This window comes from Oxyura jamaicensis, chromosome 9 (assembly GCF_011077185.1).
Source record: "Oxyura jamaicensis isolate SHBP4307 breed ruddy duck chromosome 9, BPBGC_Ojam_1.0, whole genome shotgun sequence".
NCBI classification, from domain to species: Eukaryota; Metazoa; Chordata; class Aves; order Anseriformes; family Anatidae; genus Oxyura; species Oxyura jamaicensis.
This window is the reverse complement of record NC_048901.1, coordinates 4,352,877-4,369,662: the sequence shown is the minus strand read 5'-3', so window position 1 is coordinate 4,369,662 and position 16,786 is coordinate 4,352,877. Positions and strand designations below refer to the sequence as shown.

Genomic DNA, 16,786 nt, shown 5'->3' with positions numbered 1-16,786 from the left:
AAAAAAAATCCTTTGAATTACTCCCAGTTTTACATTTCAGACATTTCCAAATAATTCCTAAATTTCTTCAAAGTTATTCATGATTTACAAATAAAAGCAAACTGCCCTGGGGAAAATTATTTCTTGGTTATATTGCAAAGTTGATTCTTTATCACATACATTATTTTCTAATAAAACCAGCAAAATCTCTTTAAAAGGTAAACTACAAACAGCAAATAACAAACAGTGCAATGCTGGTTATTTAGATGACTAACTTACTGTCTATAAAATTCTGAAGCTCTTATGGATTCCCAAACTTTGTCCAATATGCTCAACAGCTTCCCAAAAATTCACAATTAAGGCCTTCATTCAGGAGACGTATCCCCTATAAATAGCCCTGACACTTTGACTTGCGAAAACATTCCTTTATCATCTTGTTAAATCAATCAGCACTAACTGACAGTGTTAAATACCCCGTCAGGTCTACCTGCACCCATCAACCAAATTAGCAGTCACATTTAAGGCATTGCCGAGAGAACTGGGGCCATAATTTATTGGAATTTATCATTTGCTTATTAAAGCAAAATTCACAAGCATCTTTACAAAATCTGCTGCAAACAGGAAAACATAGTGACACAGGAAAGGGGAAAAGCACGTACATGATGGTAACATCTAAATCCCCAAACAGCTATTAGATTTCACACACTGCTACAAGGAAAAATAATAAAGACAAGTCATGTACTATGTTTCAGAGCTAATACTGTGACATAATTAAAGTCACAGCCACCCTACAGTCTTCTTGCTTCTCCTCCTCTTAAAGTTCAATAATCAGACTGCAAAGTGCTAACTCTGAATTCTGCCATTCATGAGTAAAGTGTCATGGCCCTTCACTTACCTGCTGCTCTTCTATGCAGCTTGCTTTGCCCCTGCCTTCTCAGTTTTTGACCTCTACTGAATACAGATGCATTTAATGCTATTCTTGCTTATTCATTTAAACTTTGCGGAAAGGGTATGCACTTACTGTTTTCAGAACTTGACAGACAACTAGTACCCTTGATTTGTACATGCAAAGCACCAAAAACAGCCCTTTTGAATAGCAACCAGTTATTTTTGAGTGAAAATCTGGAGACAAGTAGGAGGTAACCACATTGTACATCTAGGGCAACAGAGGACTAGCAGTACTACTGCAGCTCAACAGGCCACAGCTCATTTTTTGGACAGTCCTCAAGAAACAGCACAGCGTTTCACCACCCTTTAATGGGAACTGAGGCTTGACATAGGCTGGATTATCCAGAGAGGAATAGAGGCAGATAAAGTCATGCTCTAAATAAGAGAGGGGCTGGGAAACATCTCTGCAACCAGTATTACATCTGGCACACCAAGGAAGTCTAACTGGAGTTGTCATAGACCTATTGTCTCTAGACAACTCTATGCCACTCTTAGAATTGTGCAGTGATGGATCAGTTGAGAGAAAGCCCTAATTACAATTTGATAGCACAACGCTGTGCTGCAGATTACTTTACCTTACAAGAATTGATAAAATTTGAGGTAGGAGGCTGGGAGAAATCCTTTTCCCTTTCTTGGCACTGATGGAAAAAGTTATTCAGGTATGGATCCTAAATGATAAACAAATGTTCACGTTAACATATTATAGAAAGGCTTAGAATTCAACTCCATAAATTGGTTATAACAATCTGCTGTGATACCAAAGAACACACTTGGTAGCTATCAACTTAGGCATAAGATATGGAAAGACAGTTCAATTTGCCTAGCCCATTGGCCATTGTATATAGCCTAATATATACTCAAATATTTCTAGGTTCTTTGACCAAACATTTTTTCCTGTATTGCGATCAATTAGTCTTTTCCTCACAACCTAGGGAAATCAATGGCCAGATATTTTTCCCCCAGTGCTCACAATTTATTTTCTTGCTGTTTAAACTGACAGTCCATGATTTTTATTTTGGCATAATATTAAGTAATTTATATTTTTCCTTAAAATGTGTATTCCATCATTGTAATTTTGCCATTCTATATTTAAGTAACTTCTAAATGTTAGAGAAACATATTCATACAAGATTTGAGAGAAAGCCTCTTTCAGACTTTCCTTGACATTTTTTGCTTGTAAGCAGGTAACAGCTAAGTGGAAATTCAGCTTACCTGAGTATTTACTGTCGATACAACAAAAGTAGACACCTTGAAAAGTGGCTTCCCACTATCTACCCATTTTACATCACAGCCGATCTGCTATAAAAACAAAACAGAATATATTTTTTCCTACTTATTCAAGTCTGCACCACTTTTTCACTGCATAGCTTTGCACAGGGTTTGTGTGTGAACTGTGCTAGCTATTGTGCTTTCACGAACAGAGAACTAGTGCCATACAGACCAACTTTTCAGGATGAGACCACGAACTTATCATTTAAGGGACCAGGTCACTGCCCTACCCTATTCTCTTGACAATGTTAAAACAAACACATGGAGGCACAAATAACCCAAAGAGGATGGGATCAGTGGAAAAAATTGGTATTGTACAACAATGCTGGAGAATGAATCATGATTGTGGGTCATGCCAGCTGGATAATGAATGTCTTATGGCCTGAGTTTCTGAAGAGTTCTTACTGATTGCTCTCTAAAGTTTTGGAGATGTTAGGTATAATACTGTAGAAGACAGTTATAAAATGCACTTTTTCCATATATACTCCTGAGTCAACATCATATGGCTCACAGCCCAGTGTTACGGATATTAATTTATATACTTGATATTATTAACGTGAACTTTCTAAAATAGATGCCCTGTTATCATTTACACTTTCAGATAAGTGAAAATGCAAATCTGATCCCATGTAAAACACAAGTAAGCGCTCTGTGCCACTTGAACAATATAAAAGTATGAATTAATACCTTGCCGCTTGTAGGTTCTTGAAGGCTTAAGTAATTGGGAGGCAGACTGCTTGCTACTGGCACGTTGTGATCCTGGGAAGCTAGCTGGGCATCTTTCAACAAAGGAAGCCACGCGTACCCCACTGTGCACAAGAACAAATCAATATGGCACTTTGGAAAACAAGTTCCTCAAGTTCAAAGGAAGACAATAACATCCAGCCAGAAATTCTGAAATCCTTATTCGAATGTACATTATTTATATTTATTATTAAAAGTAATTCTGCTACAGGTACCTGGTGTTTCCAGAGCCTCTTTCTTTTTGGCATTAGCTTTTGCATTTATGTCACAGGTGACATGATAAAATGAAAACAGAATGTGGTGTTTCTTATGGAGTTGAGTGGGAAGTTCAATTTTCACCTGAAATGTAAAATGTTACACCTCACTTTAGTTTAAATATTGATTAAACCAGGCATCAGAGATGGTCTAAATGAGTGATATCTCTCTCTACATAGAGGTCTAATACAGCCTGACTTTACTGGCAAATGTTTGTGTGGTGCTGTTGCTACCTTGGTAAGAGATGTTCTCTTAAGGAAGTTGCTGAAGATGATTATCTCTCATTTTTATTTAACCAGCTTCTTTCCTCTCTTTCTTGTGAATGAATATTTGCATTTATGATGAAGAAGCAGATGATGAAAAAGCACGGAATTAAAAAGTCATAGACCCTGCTTACAGGTGATGACTAGCCAACATAAATAGCCATCGCTGTTCTCTTATTTTCAGGACAATCAAAGTCAAAACTAAAACAAAATCTCTACTATTTTATTCAGGATCATTTCATAGCTGACATGAAAATCAACCTCTATTTAGGATTTCTGGTCAGTCTTAAATCTCATATCATGTCATCCACAAATCCCTATAGATTTGGGCTGAGGTATTACTAACTTATTGGAATAAATATACAAAGTAATCAAAACACGTTACCATAGGAACTAATGAAAAAGGCACTTTGCCCTTCTGAACTGTGATAATGCTTATCCATGCTGATCCTGTGCTTAAAGTAAGGCTTAGAAATTGTTAGTAAATGCTTCCAGTGTTATATCAGCTTATGGGTAAGAATCTAATACCATAAATATAGATATGAAATGGACATGCAGACATGGAGCTTAAGACAACTTTTTGGATAACATTCTACATTATTTTCAAAACTGCACTTGCTGTTTTCCTGACTAATACTAGGAACATTTAGGACAGGTGCATGCCTCTTCCAGCCAAATCATCTATTAGGATCTGAATTCAGATCTCAATTTAAGCAGAAAATAATTTGCCCAAAGCAGATGGCTCATTAGCATCACATGAAGCACATTTGCTTCATGTGTTAAAACCCCAAATTCTACCTTCAGAGGAGTAGGAGGAAAGTGGCTCAACACTTCTGAAATCAATTTTGATGGTTAGACTTGATGATCTTAAGTTGTTTTTTTTTTTCTTTTTTTTTTTTTTTTCCAACCTAAATGATTCTATGATGTTATGAAAACATAACGCTTTAAAAGTTTCACCTCAGCTCCTAAACACGAATCTTAAATTAATACTTTGTATATAAGTTGCACTTTTATCTGCTGGTTTTTCTCTTGATATTTTATCAAATAAATTTTCATTTTTGGAAGTTTCTCCAAGATCAAGTGGTTTGGAAAATGCTGGCTAACTACTAATTTTGTTTGCCAGAATTATCACTACCCAGAAGCCATAGTAGAAAATCTAGGAAAGACACATGGCATTAGCACACCATCAAACACACTGGTCAGTGAAAAGGTGAAGTTGAGTTCACTTGCAGAAAGCCTGGGAAATCGCAGTTAGCATTGGTGAAATGTAAAATTGCATGGTGGAAAGATGTTCATCTAGCATTTGGCAAAGGTCAATGTACGAACTCTATTCTAGAGCTGCAACCTCCAAAGCATGAGCTAAGCTACTTGCTGCAGCCTCTGCACATCACTGTATATCCTGTGCAGATCACTGAATCCACAAAAACGTCCCAATACAAATCTTGTATTTATGAGAGGGGTTTGTTCTGACACTTGCCTCCACCCTTCATCATGGTATTTACTGTTTCCACCAAATTCAGAGATACATCTAGGTCCTTAAGGTCATCCAGACCTGCATTTTAGAGAGCTACACTGTTTCCAATTAATTCTACAGCATCTTAACTGTACTCGTAACATCTTTAAGAGGAAAGACTCACTGAGTTGATATAAAGAAAAAAAAGTGAGAATGCATGTAGATCTACGTAACAATTCCATCCAGGTACACAAGAAAGTATAACAATCTTTACACATTTTTCTATGTCATTGGCAAACACATGATATTTGCAGATATTTAATGAGTAAAAAAAGCAGACTGACCTCATCATAGAAATCAGGATTCTGGGAATGATGTAGCACAGCGGTGTAGGCTGCCGTTGTAAATAATGGTCCACCTGGTTTCCCATAAATGCACTGATAAAAGTAACATACATTAATTACATTGTCAAATTTAGCTGATGATACTAGTCCTGGTATATCTAATATGCATATGCATTGAAAACAATATGAAAGACTGATAATTACTTAAATATTCAAAGAAATATTTTAAATGCATACAAATTATTTTTTTATACACACTTCCAGGAATAGTCCATTGATCCAGGAAAATTACACTGAATTTACTAAGTAATGCATTCCTTAGGCTTCTTTCTTGCTGTTACTGATTACAGAGTTTTCTGCAAAAAGCTTTACAAAAGATATTTCATCTTTATCCAATTCAATATACAATATAAGGCCTTTACTGATTTCTCAGTGTTGCAAAAACTACAATTGTTAACAAGCCCCTTGCTGGCACAGTCTAGTACAAAGATTCTTGAGTATTGAGTGATGACAGCTTTATTGGTGGGGAAACTACACAACAATAATACGTGATAGTCCATGCTCAGTAGCAGTTAAGAGTTATGTTTAAAGTTCTAATTTTCTGCCTTGTTCTTTTTTATGAAGCATCTTAAGCTCAGTGAGAAATCTGGGGAAAATGGTGAATTTTAGACCAGTTAAGCTACACCGTAAAAAAGGTAAGTTTAATTGTTACAGGTTAGCATAGTCTCCATTCCTGGGTTTTATAAGTAATGTTGTCAGAAACACTGTTCCCATGGCTCACCTTCAGTGGTTTCGCTCCGTCTTCATCAGAGCTTTTAAATTCAATGCACACTGTTATATTCCGTGCCTGAAAAATAGAAATATATCAAAGCTCAGATGAGAACTAGGATAGCCATAAAAATGCAGGCCAAATATGAGTAGTTACTCTTTTCAAAATCTAGAAGAAATGTAAATTTGAAACACCTTCTTGCCACTGTGCTATTACTAGGAATAATATTTCAATCAAGAAGTGGTTAAACACTAGCCATGCCTCAAACCAATGGTGTAGAGGCAGATTATAAAGTGACATCACTTACCTGCATTTTGTCTTTAATTAATCTTCACTCAGCATACACATGCAATCAATACTCAAATTTCATTTAAGAAAAACATTTTTTTCCAGATTCATTATATCTGCATCAAGATAGTGAAAGAGCTATTCCCACGTTCTCTCTTTGATCTGGGGGTAGGACCTAGATGATCTTTAAGGTCCCTTCCCACCCGAGCCATTCTATGATTCACTGATAAAACTTGAAATTAATCCACACATTATTCATTAAAATTGTACCAATGTTTTATGACTGCAAAAATTACAAAAAAATAGTGATTTGCATTGCCATTTTCCTCTCCTTTATGTGAGTACTCCTTCATTCCAATGAGACAGCTCATGTAATACATATCTACTCAATGTTGGCCTGAACTTGTCGTCATATACTGTACCTTGCTGAAGTATTTTTGGCTGTCATACTTGAGGTGTTTTGGATATATGTATATTTGGTTCTTGTATACTCTGTAAGGTCGAGAATATTTTGTTGATTCCTGTACAAACTCCTCAACTTCCACTGTAGGTTGATATTCCTTTGTGTCATTAAATGGCTTGATTGGAATAAAAGATGAAGTTACACAGTCTTCAAAAGAACAGAAAAGAAAAGCATCACTTACTAAGTTTCTTTACACACAAACTTAAGTCACATACTTAGTCTTACTACTAAGAATACAACACATTGAGATGGAGCAGATCAAATCCTGCTGTAAATTGCATTCACATAAATCCAGAATTACAATCCATCATGCTCAAATGGTTTATCTCACTGAAATTGAACAGTACAACACTAAAAAACTTTTGACATACACTGTATTTGAAGATGTTTGACAGTATAACAGCACCACTGGCATGCTCAGTTTCAACAAAGTAAGTTATGAATATGTGATGCTGTTTCTAATTAATTTTACTGCCCAATATCTCATTTAATCTTTTTTATCATCTAATAACATAGTAAACCAAATGAAGAAACAAGTGTTGCAGAACTAGATTGAATACATGGTTCACTTGAGATGACTGAAACCAGACCAAGAAACAGAAGGTGAAAATAAACATTATCACCCAGACAGCAGTCACAGGCAAAGATCACAGATTCTCTGTATGTCTGTACCATTAAATCAGTGAGACATTTCATCAAAATGCTTTCCTTGAACCCTACAGTAACACACTGCAAAAAAAAACAACTAACAAAAAAAAAACAACCAACTTGTTGGGAGGAAGTTGAAAGAAAATGGTTATTTCTCATACATGATATTCTCAATTTTACTTCCTTCAAAACTAACACAAGAAGAAATTGCTGGTTTCAGGATTGCACAGGTCTTCGGCAGCCCAAACAGGCAAGGGAAGAAGTGTCTCTGTTCTAGCTGTAGCAGGCTGGTTTGTTTTGTTTCAAAAAGACATGGAAAATTTTCTTCCCAGTCCACTGTTCACGGAAACGCACACATGCCCAATTCACTGGTTCACCCAGCCAACAGACACAGCTCCTGAGTTCAACTGGAAAGATCCATGAAAACTTTTGTTTTTCCCACACAAAATTAACAGCACTGAAAGGCAACTGCTAAATTAAATCACTTGCACTTGTCAGCCAGAAGGGACCACTGATGGCTGTAAAGAACCCTTAGGAACGTTTATTCTCCCTAGCTCCAGCAACAGGGCACAGCAAGTGATCTCAAACTCCTCCGTTGGTCAGTGGGGACACTTGGGGTCACACATGAACTTCTGAGTGTTTGGTCTTCTGCTATGAAGTTTCCCAGTACCTGGGAACTGCCCTCTGGCCTTGGCCTACACAAAGCTAAGATCAAAGGCTGAACAGCTTACTGTCTGGGCAAGGCTCAGGCAACATATCTGAAAAGAAAAGGATGTGTTATGGCTTCATTTTTAGCCAACTGCCCCTCAAATTAGATTTACAAGCATTCTGACTGTGTCTGGTTTTGAACATCATTAACCTTGACTCTCATTAGAGAAATCCTGGGGCTGACACAAGGATTAGCATGCACGTCTAAGGCCTGTCTGCAGAAATCTTGCTGCGTGCTCAACACACCGTGCTTCTCATAGCCCACGGAAAATTCATGGGGAAATAGAAATAGTGTTGAATTGAGCACAAAAAGGGATGATATAGCAACCAGGAAGCTTTTCAATACCATCAGCTCAGATGCACTCTACAGGCTATCACTGCTCTCTTCAGAAGAGACAGCAACAACAGCAAGAAACTGGCTGGAAAAAAGCAAGCCTTACGGAGTGGGGGGCAAAGCAGGGGATGTGGCTGTTGCCGTGCTGCCAGCTCCACAGTTTGGACAACAAGCAGGGACCAGGCAGCATAGGTGAAAGCTGCAGAAAGCTGTTTTCTCTCTTTCCCTTTGCTAGAGCTACACATTTTTTCCCCTCTCATGCAGCAGCAAATTTAATACTTGCCTATCAGCTTAAACACTGTCAGACAACATCTCCTGGTATATCCCCATCTACAGCTCTTTGTAGCTATAGCAAATTAAGTCTTATAAAAGGAAAGATCTACTGCAGTTGTCTAATGCAAATTGATGGTAATGTGAAGCAGAGCAGTGTCGCTCCCCAGAGACACAATCATACAGCAACTTCTCGACAAGATCTGCAGCCAACTTCCTTTTCCTTAACTCTTATTGGCAAAAAAAGATTTTAGCACTAGCTAAGCAAGATTTTATTTTCAGTGGGAAGGAGGTGTTACAACAGAACTGCTTGCTGCTGTTACAGGGGCTTTCTTCAGAGCTGACTGAAATCAAGAAGAGTTTTCACAGAGGTTTTATTAAGTCCTACAGCATGTAACTTTTCTCTTACAGTTTTAAAATTATTTTACAGCCTGACTCAGAGTAAGACAAAATCCTGTGGTGCCAAAGAAATCGGTAAGCTGTTACTGTTCAGACTGAGGGAATTTTCACTGACTTTCCACGTGTACTGGGCACCTTAGCAGCATACACCTTCTAAACCAGACCTTTGCTTGGCCACAGTGCACCGAGTCACATAACAATAAAAGGACCACGCTGTTTTGGAGCATTTTGCCTACTCTAACAATTTCTTTAAATTCCAAAAATAAAAATATCTTTTGAAATGTTAGTGAAACTATTTTTAAAATTTAATACCATATGAAGATGGTATAAAATATGTGACGATCACAAATTTTAACATAAACTAATATAATGGCACAGAACATATTTTATCTACATCCCTGAATCATCTCCATTTTGATGCTGAGCAGTTGCTCTGCTTGTTCCTGAGCTAAGCAAGAGGGCCTACGCATGTATCGACATCAGGATAAAAGTGACTGTTAAACTTAATTCAGAGGAACTCAGATAGTCCTGAGCTTTTTGCAGTTGCAGGTCACAGAATTGTAGCTTTTGAAAGAAAAAAATAAAAAAGGATTCAATTAGGAGCACCCACACTAGTGTTGTATTGATGCCAGAATTGCCTCTGAATGAAGCCCTACATCTGGCCTGCATTCTTGAAACCTGCTGGTAATCACGTGTTGATTCACAGAAGGTATGTGCATCACAGCCAAAATCAACACTGCCAGGCTCTTAACCTCTGACTACAGAAGCCCAGCCAGGTCTTTGGCCTAATCCCTTAGAGACCAAAAAGTGGTCCCAGCACTTTCATCACATGTGGAGACAACATGTTGTGCTCTGTATTGTATGTTTGGGCAGTTGCAGGAGGAAAAGAATAGTGCAATTTAATGCAAAAAAAAGAGATCAGGAACGTTCCCTTCCCAGACAACTGTATACATTTTTCTACACAACGATAGACAATTCTACCTGAACAGTCTCATTACAGCAGGCTATTAGAAAACCTATGACAACTTCTTATTTAATATAATGATTAATTATACAGTGGAATCATACTTGGATGTTCCAAAGGAACACAATCAACTGCGATCTCCAAACTGCCGGGTATGGTCTGTATTTTGCTAATCTTCTCTGCTCTGCAACGACAGAAATGAAAACATTTTAGAAAATTAGAAGAGGGGAGAAAAGACCCAACACAGAAATTAAGCTGAAATGAAAACCAAACCCTGACTTAAGACATAAATCCTTATTAAACACTTTAACACACAACTATTAGCAGTTAGACACAAAACAAATGCAACATAAGGGAAGAAATGTCTTTTCTTTCTTGGCCTCATTCTTTCTCATGCCTTCTCTTTGAGACCATGTCACACTTATAGAAGAGGAAGAAACTGATGAAGTAATGATGAACCTTACAAGAATTAACTTACCCACTTTTTCTTTCTACAGTCTGAATCAAATGTTCTTTAAAAGGAATTGTGTGACCACTGAGACAAAAGGAACTCAGCATCATGGCTTCCGCAAGTGCCATGCTGAAAAGGGACCAAGACACGCTCCTTGTGCTCAAGCAACTTGAGACATGCCGGAACTGTGATACTAAATTGCTTTTATCTAGGAGATGTTTCAGACAGACAAAACCAGCAGTGGCAGCTCTTATTCCAATATCAAGAATGTCCATGAAGTTTACTGACTAGTAACAGTAATAGAAGAGATTAAAGGACTGATCCAATCCCCGTAATAGTTGTTCAATCTTTTTATGATCTGATTTCATATAAATGGAATTGGAAAAAAATAATTACATTAATTTATTTCTAAGTGCATTTGGTGTAGAAGGCACAGGAAGAAATTCAAGGTTTAATTCTCATGTCACTCATCTGGTAAAAACAAAGTCTCTGCTCTAGAGTTCATAGAATCACAGAATATCCCGAGTTGGAAGGGACCCATAAGGATCATCAAGTCCAACTCCTGGCACTGCACAGGTCTACCTAAAAGTTTAGACCATGTGACTTAGTGCACAGTCCAATTGCTTCTGAAATTCAGACAAGCTTGGTGCAGTGACTGCTTCACTGGGGAGCCTGTTCCAGTGTGCGACCGCCCTGCCAGTGAAGAACCTCTTCCTGATGTCCAGCCTAAACCTCCCCTGCCTCAGCTTGACACTGTTCCTGCAGGTGCTATCACTGGTGATTACAGAGAATAAATAGGTCACCCGCCTCTCCACTCCCCCTCGCAAGGAAGTTGCAGACCGCGATGAGGTCTCCCTTCAGCCTCCTCTTCTCCAGGCTGAACAGGCCCAGTGACCTCAGCCACTCCTCATATGCCTTCCCCTCTAGGCCCTTCACCATCTTCATCACTCTCCTCTGGACGCTCTCCAACAGTTTCACATCCTTTTTGTACTGCGGTGCCCAGAACTGCACACAGTGCTTGAGGTGAGGCCGCACCAGCGCAGAGTAGAACGGGATGATCACTTCCCTTGACCTACTAGCAATGCCGTGCTTGATGCACCCCAGGATACGGTTGGCCCTCCTGGCTGCCAGGGCACACTGCTGGCTCATATTCAACTTGCTGTCAACCACGACCCCCAGATCCCTCTCTGCGGGGCTGCACTCCAGTGTCTCATCACCCAGTCTGTACGTACAGCCAGGGTTGCCCTGACCCAGGTGCAGGACCCAGCACTAGCTTTTGTTAAACTTCATGCGGTTGGTGATCGCCCAGCTCTCCAATCTGTCCAGATCTCTCTGCAAGGCCTTTCCACCCTCGTCTGAGTCCACAACTCCTCCAAGTTTGGTGTCGTCAGCAAATTTGCTCAAAACACCTAGTCCTACATCCAAATTGTTTATAAAAACATTGAAGAGGACTGGCCCTAAAAGGAGGATTGGCCTTGAGGGACCCAACTAAGAACCCAACTAGTGACCATCCGCCAGCCTGATGTGGCCCCATTTACCACAACCCTTTGAGCCCTGCCCGTCAGCCAATTGCTCACCCATCAGATGATGTTTTTGTTTAGTTGTATGCTGGACATTTTGTCCAGTAGGATACTATGGGAAACCACGTCAAAAGCTTTGCTGAAGTCCAAAAAGATCACATCAGCTGGTTTCCCTTGATCGACTAGATGGGTGATCTTATCATAAAAGGAAATCAAATTTGTTAGGCACGAACTACCCCTTGTGAACCCATGTTGGCTGGGACCAACGACTGCGTTGTCCCCCAGGTGCACTTCAATAGCTTCAAAGATCATCTTCTCCATAATTTTACCAGGCACTGACGTGAGACTGACAGGCCTGTAATTGCTAGGGTATTCTTTCTTGCCCTTCTTGAAAATTGGCACAACATTTGCCAGCTTCCAGTCTACTGGGACCCCTCCAGATTCCCAAGATCACTGAAAAATAATTGAGAGAGGTCCCGCGATGACGTCAGCCAGTCCTTTAAGCACCCTGGGATGAATCCCATCTGGACCCATGGACTTGTATGGATCCAGGTGGAGCAGCAAATCCCGCACACGTTCAGTGTCGGTTGGGAGTTTATCATTCCCACTGTCATGGTCCTCCAGCTCAGGGCACCCTGGGTCCCAAAGCCCATCATCAGTGTTGAAGACAGAGGCGAAGAAGGCATTAATAGTCTCTGCTTTGCCTATGTCATTGTCTGTGAGGGGACCTTCCCATCAAGTAGCGGACCTGTGTTTTCTTTGGTTTTCCTTTTTCTGTTCACCTATCTAAAAAAAAACTTTTTTATTGTCTGCCACAGACATGGCCAGCTTCAACTCTAGTTGGGCTTTCACCATACAAATTTTCTCCCTACAAACACGAACAGCATCACTGTATTCCTTTCACATCGTCTGACCCTCCTTCCAGCAGCCGTACACTTTCATTTTTGGCCTAAGCTCCAGTAGAAGATCCCTGGTCAGCCAGGCCAGCTTTCTGCCCCGCCTGTAAATCAGTTAATTTGATTTACACCTGTATGAAAGAACATTCAGCCAAAAAGCTATTCACTAATTTACATACTGTCAAGCATTTGGAGAAGTTTTTTCCTTCCAGTGTTCACTCTGCAGTTTGTCATGGAGACTCAAACAAACAAAAACAAGGGTTAGAAAAACCATCAAAGAATGCTTTTTCATTTGCCACTTTTTTTTTTTTTTTTTTAAGAGAGAGAGTGTTCTCTTGTTGTCTACAATACCTGCATTTCCCCTGATGGAAGCTAATTTAAGGAACCACTATCTTTAGGTTACAATAAAATTTATTAACATGCCAAATGACTTTCCAGTTTTCCTGGAATTTCTAACCTTAAGCAGTCTTTGGCAGATGTTGGACTAATGTGAAAAACACTAATTTAATATGGCTACTTTGGCACACTGTGCTAAATAATGAAAAGAGCTGTGAAAATTATTCTGTGCAGTTTTATAAGGCTTTTATACCTTCTCAAACCAAATTAAAATCCGTTCCTTACCTTCTGTATTCTGCTATTAGCTTAATCAAGTCTTCCATGGAAATCTTGTTACTTTCTTGTCTGAATAAAGGTGAGAATCGCGAGTCTCTGTCAACATTTCCCTGATTATCTCTGAACACTGGTCTATAAAGAAAGAAAAAACAGTACATTTATAAACATCACCCATATACATTTGAAATTGTCATGTAATGTTTTAATAACGATATGACCTGAACTCTTCCACAAATTCCACGGCTGCCTGCAGAGCTTCACACAAGAAAGCTCTTCTGAGCTGTGTATCTGTAGATGCACAGAAAGTTTCAGCTTATTTGCATGCACAGCCCCAGTCCTGCAAAGACTTAAGACACCCATCCCATTCTTTCCCCCCCCTTTTTTTTATAGTTCTCAGTTGACGAAGCTCAAGTATACCAACCTAACTAGAACCCACTCTTTACTCCACCCCCTACTGATAATTTTAAGTAACAGAAATTCCAGCAAGACATCAAATCCCAACCATTAGATCTCATCATGTAAATAAGTGTATGCTTTTGCAGAACCAGTGTAGAGACCTCTAGTGAGTTTTTCTATGCATTTTAACTCTGTTCTGTGTCCTCCAGAAGCATGATACTAACTCACTGCAGCTTAACTTTCCTTCATGAAGCTAGATTGTGGAGCATCGACTACATTTTTGGTGAACCAGCTACAAAGTGCCAAATGAGATGGAAAAAAAGGATACCCGTTTATATCTGGGAACAATAAGTATCAGCTGTTGTGCACACAGAAAAACATGCTCAGATATTTCCATCCCTGCTCATTGACACTTGCAGGATTTAATTAAGACATTCCAGTGCCCTTTGTATAGTCCCAAGGGTCACATGCACACTGGCTGGACTGGATAATGTAACAGCTATCCAAATTAATGAACCTTGGATTCAACTGTTGTATGCAAAAACATTGCTTAACAGAAGTGAAATGTTCTTGATGCTAAGTGCAGTTCTATGAATCATTTGGCCAATCTTTCTTCTTCAATTTACTTCTCTGTTCCACTGCCAACGAGAAGAGGAATTGATGCCAGCACAAATTGTTGCCAGATGCAAAATAATGGAGCAAACTTTTGGAAGAGGATCCCAAGGATGAGTATAAATGCACCGTGTCTTAAATTAATTAACTGAGAGAAACACTATTATTTCATTTCTGTGTAACTAGAGAATAATCAGCCCTCTTCTATCAGACTATGCCTCCAAGAATTACAGGGAATAAGGCCCACACCAACATGCACTGACAAAAATCTTAAGTTATTAGGGAGAAAATGGACCCAATTTCTGGCAGCCACCACTTATTTCACAAACCCTATTAAACTGCCATTGGAAAAAATAAAAAAGACAAGACTTAGTAATTATTACAGCATTTTTGACATTATCACACTTTTGGGGCTTAGCATTGCTTCCTTCCTCTCCAAACAGAGAGGACTAAACCATTCAGTAAGCGATTTTGGCTGTGCCACTGGGCTCTGCATGGGGATTGCTGAGCAAACCCAGCCTCTGCACGGATCCCATGAACTAAACCCAGTCCAGGCTAACTGCTGCTCAGCACATCAGGTATGGAGGCACTTACCAAAACAGGGCTGGGGAAGTTCACAGTGCCAAAAGAACTGGGTCAGGCGCAATTTAGACATCCACAGAAAAGAAGCTAACTCTTACAAATGGGTATGCTTTGTGCATACAGGGAAGAGTTAGATTGCTTCCTGCTAGCAAAACTATACAGTATCTCCATGCTCCTGGCCTCACTGAAGCTGAAGAATTGCCAGAGCAGCAAGTATTCTATGTTTTACACCTGCAGTTAAGTAACTGCACTGCCATGTTTCACTAGATCCTTTCAGGTTGCTGGGCACTGGTGGAGCAAGAGAGCTCCTTCTCACAGCGCACACACTGAAGGCATTGTAGGGTGACAACTGACAAGAAAAAAAAGGAAATGTAATAAAACACTTCAACAGTCCAGAAGTCCAATACTTATTTAATGTATTAATGATTCCTTACTGCCTGCTATTTATTTATTTATTAGGTGGACTTCAATAAGAAAAAATTCACAGAATTAAGATCCTGAAGAAATTTGAAAGATATTAATTCAGAGGAAAAATAATTAACAGATTTCATTAAAGAAAATTAGATACTTCTTCAGTATTTTAAATGTTTCTATGATTCTACTGTTCGGATATTGTTAGCCAGTAGTCCACAATTACAACAGTTCTTTAAATGCAGAAAACCTACACAACGCTCATCATTTAACACCGAAACATATTTTTAGTAGTAGCTAACAACCTGTGGAAAAATTGCTCGCCCTCAGGGTTAGGGAAGCAGTGTGAGGTTTGCAGTTACTGTAAATGAGCGCAGCCTCACTAACTTGAGCGATGCCAGCCTGCGCCAGCTGAGAACCTAACCAGCAGCTGCGTACGCTGTTGACGGATCCAAATGCTAGGCTCTAAAACACGTTTACGAGGGTGGGGAAGGTTGGAAGGAAAAGCAGAGTGTAAAAACTAATCTCTGTGAGTGAAGCTTCCCCACGTCTACAATATGTAGATCAGGCGCGTATTTGCAAACTTTGGCAGTTCTGGCAGGAATATGAGAAGGGAAGACGAATTTGACACCCTGTAATTCTGACATATAATGTAATTATACCTGAGAGCATACAGACACCAGAGCACACCAGCAAGAAATCAGGGAGGAACCCTGAGTCATCCTTCTGAACGATGCTAACAAACTGAATGCCACAACAGATAATTAAGATTGTCAGTCACATGCACAATACTCAACTGTCAGATTTTGGCTCGCTAAACATATACGTAAAAATCACATTCTGACCATCTGCTATTGCTTTAAGGGGGAAAATTTCCACAGCAAAACAGGATTGTGGCTAATGCCAAAATGAACTAACTGGAAAACACATTTCCAAACCCACGGCTTTGCTATTTATCATAGCCAAACCATTTTTTCCCTGTAGTATGATAGCCTCCTGTGGAAATTTCTATTTTCAAGCTATGAAAATAGAAATAGATTTTATAGGGCCAAATTATACTTTGCTTTTACCAAAGAGAGTCCTGAGTAATGTTAATACATAAACAGATATAAGTGATGGCTGCATTTGACCCAATGAACTAAGTAAGTTCCTTGTGCAATTCCACTGATACCAACAAATTCACAGACTTGGTGGACAATGGTTTTTAA

The 16,786-nt window shown here is 39.2% G+C and overlaps 1 protein-coding gene across 18 annotated transcripts in view; it reads right to left on the bottom strand.

Annotated features, from left to right (window-relative positions):
- The window catches only part of DOCK10 (dedicator of cytokinesis 10), a 153,080-nt gene that overhangs the window by 45,544 nt on the left and 90,750 nt on the right, over positions 1–16,786 (bottom strand). For 17 of the 18 annotated variants that reach the window (XM_035335209.1, XM_035335211.1, XM_035335218.1 and 14 more), the window contains exons 15-23: positions 13,587–13,709; positions 10,203–10,282; positions 6,735–6,922; positions 6,037–6,102; positions 5,256–5,348; positions 3,156–3,279; positions 2,884–3,005; positions 2,140–2,226; positions 1,503–1,595 (exon numbers count right to left, since the gene is read on the bottom strand). In XM_035335209.1, coding sequence (XP_035191100.1) covers positions 1,503–1,595; positions 2,140–2,226; positions 2,884–3,005; positions 3,156–3,279; positions 5,256–5,348; positions 6,037–6,102; positions 6,735–6,922; positions 10,203–10,282; positions 13,587–13,709 — 976 coding nt within the window. The remainder of the gene's footprint in view (positions 1–1,502; positions 1,596–2,139; positions 2,227–2,883; positions 3,006–3,155; positions 3,280–5,255; positions 5,349–6,036; positions 6,103–6,734; positions 6,923–10,202; positions 10,283–13,586; positions 13,710–16,786) is intronic. The other variant, XM_035335202.1, reaches the window with a different exon arrangement.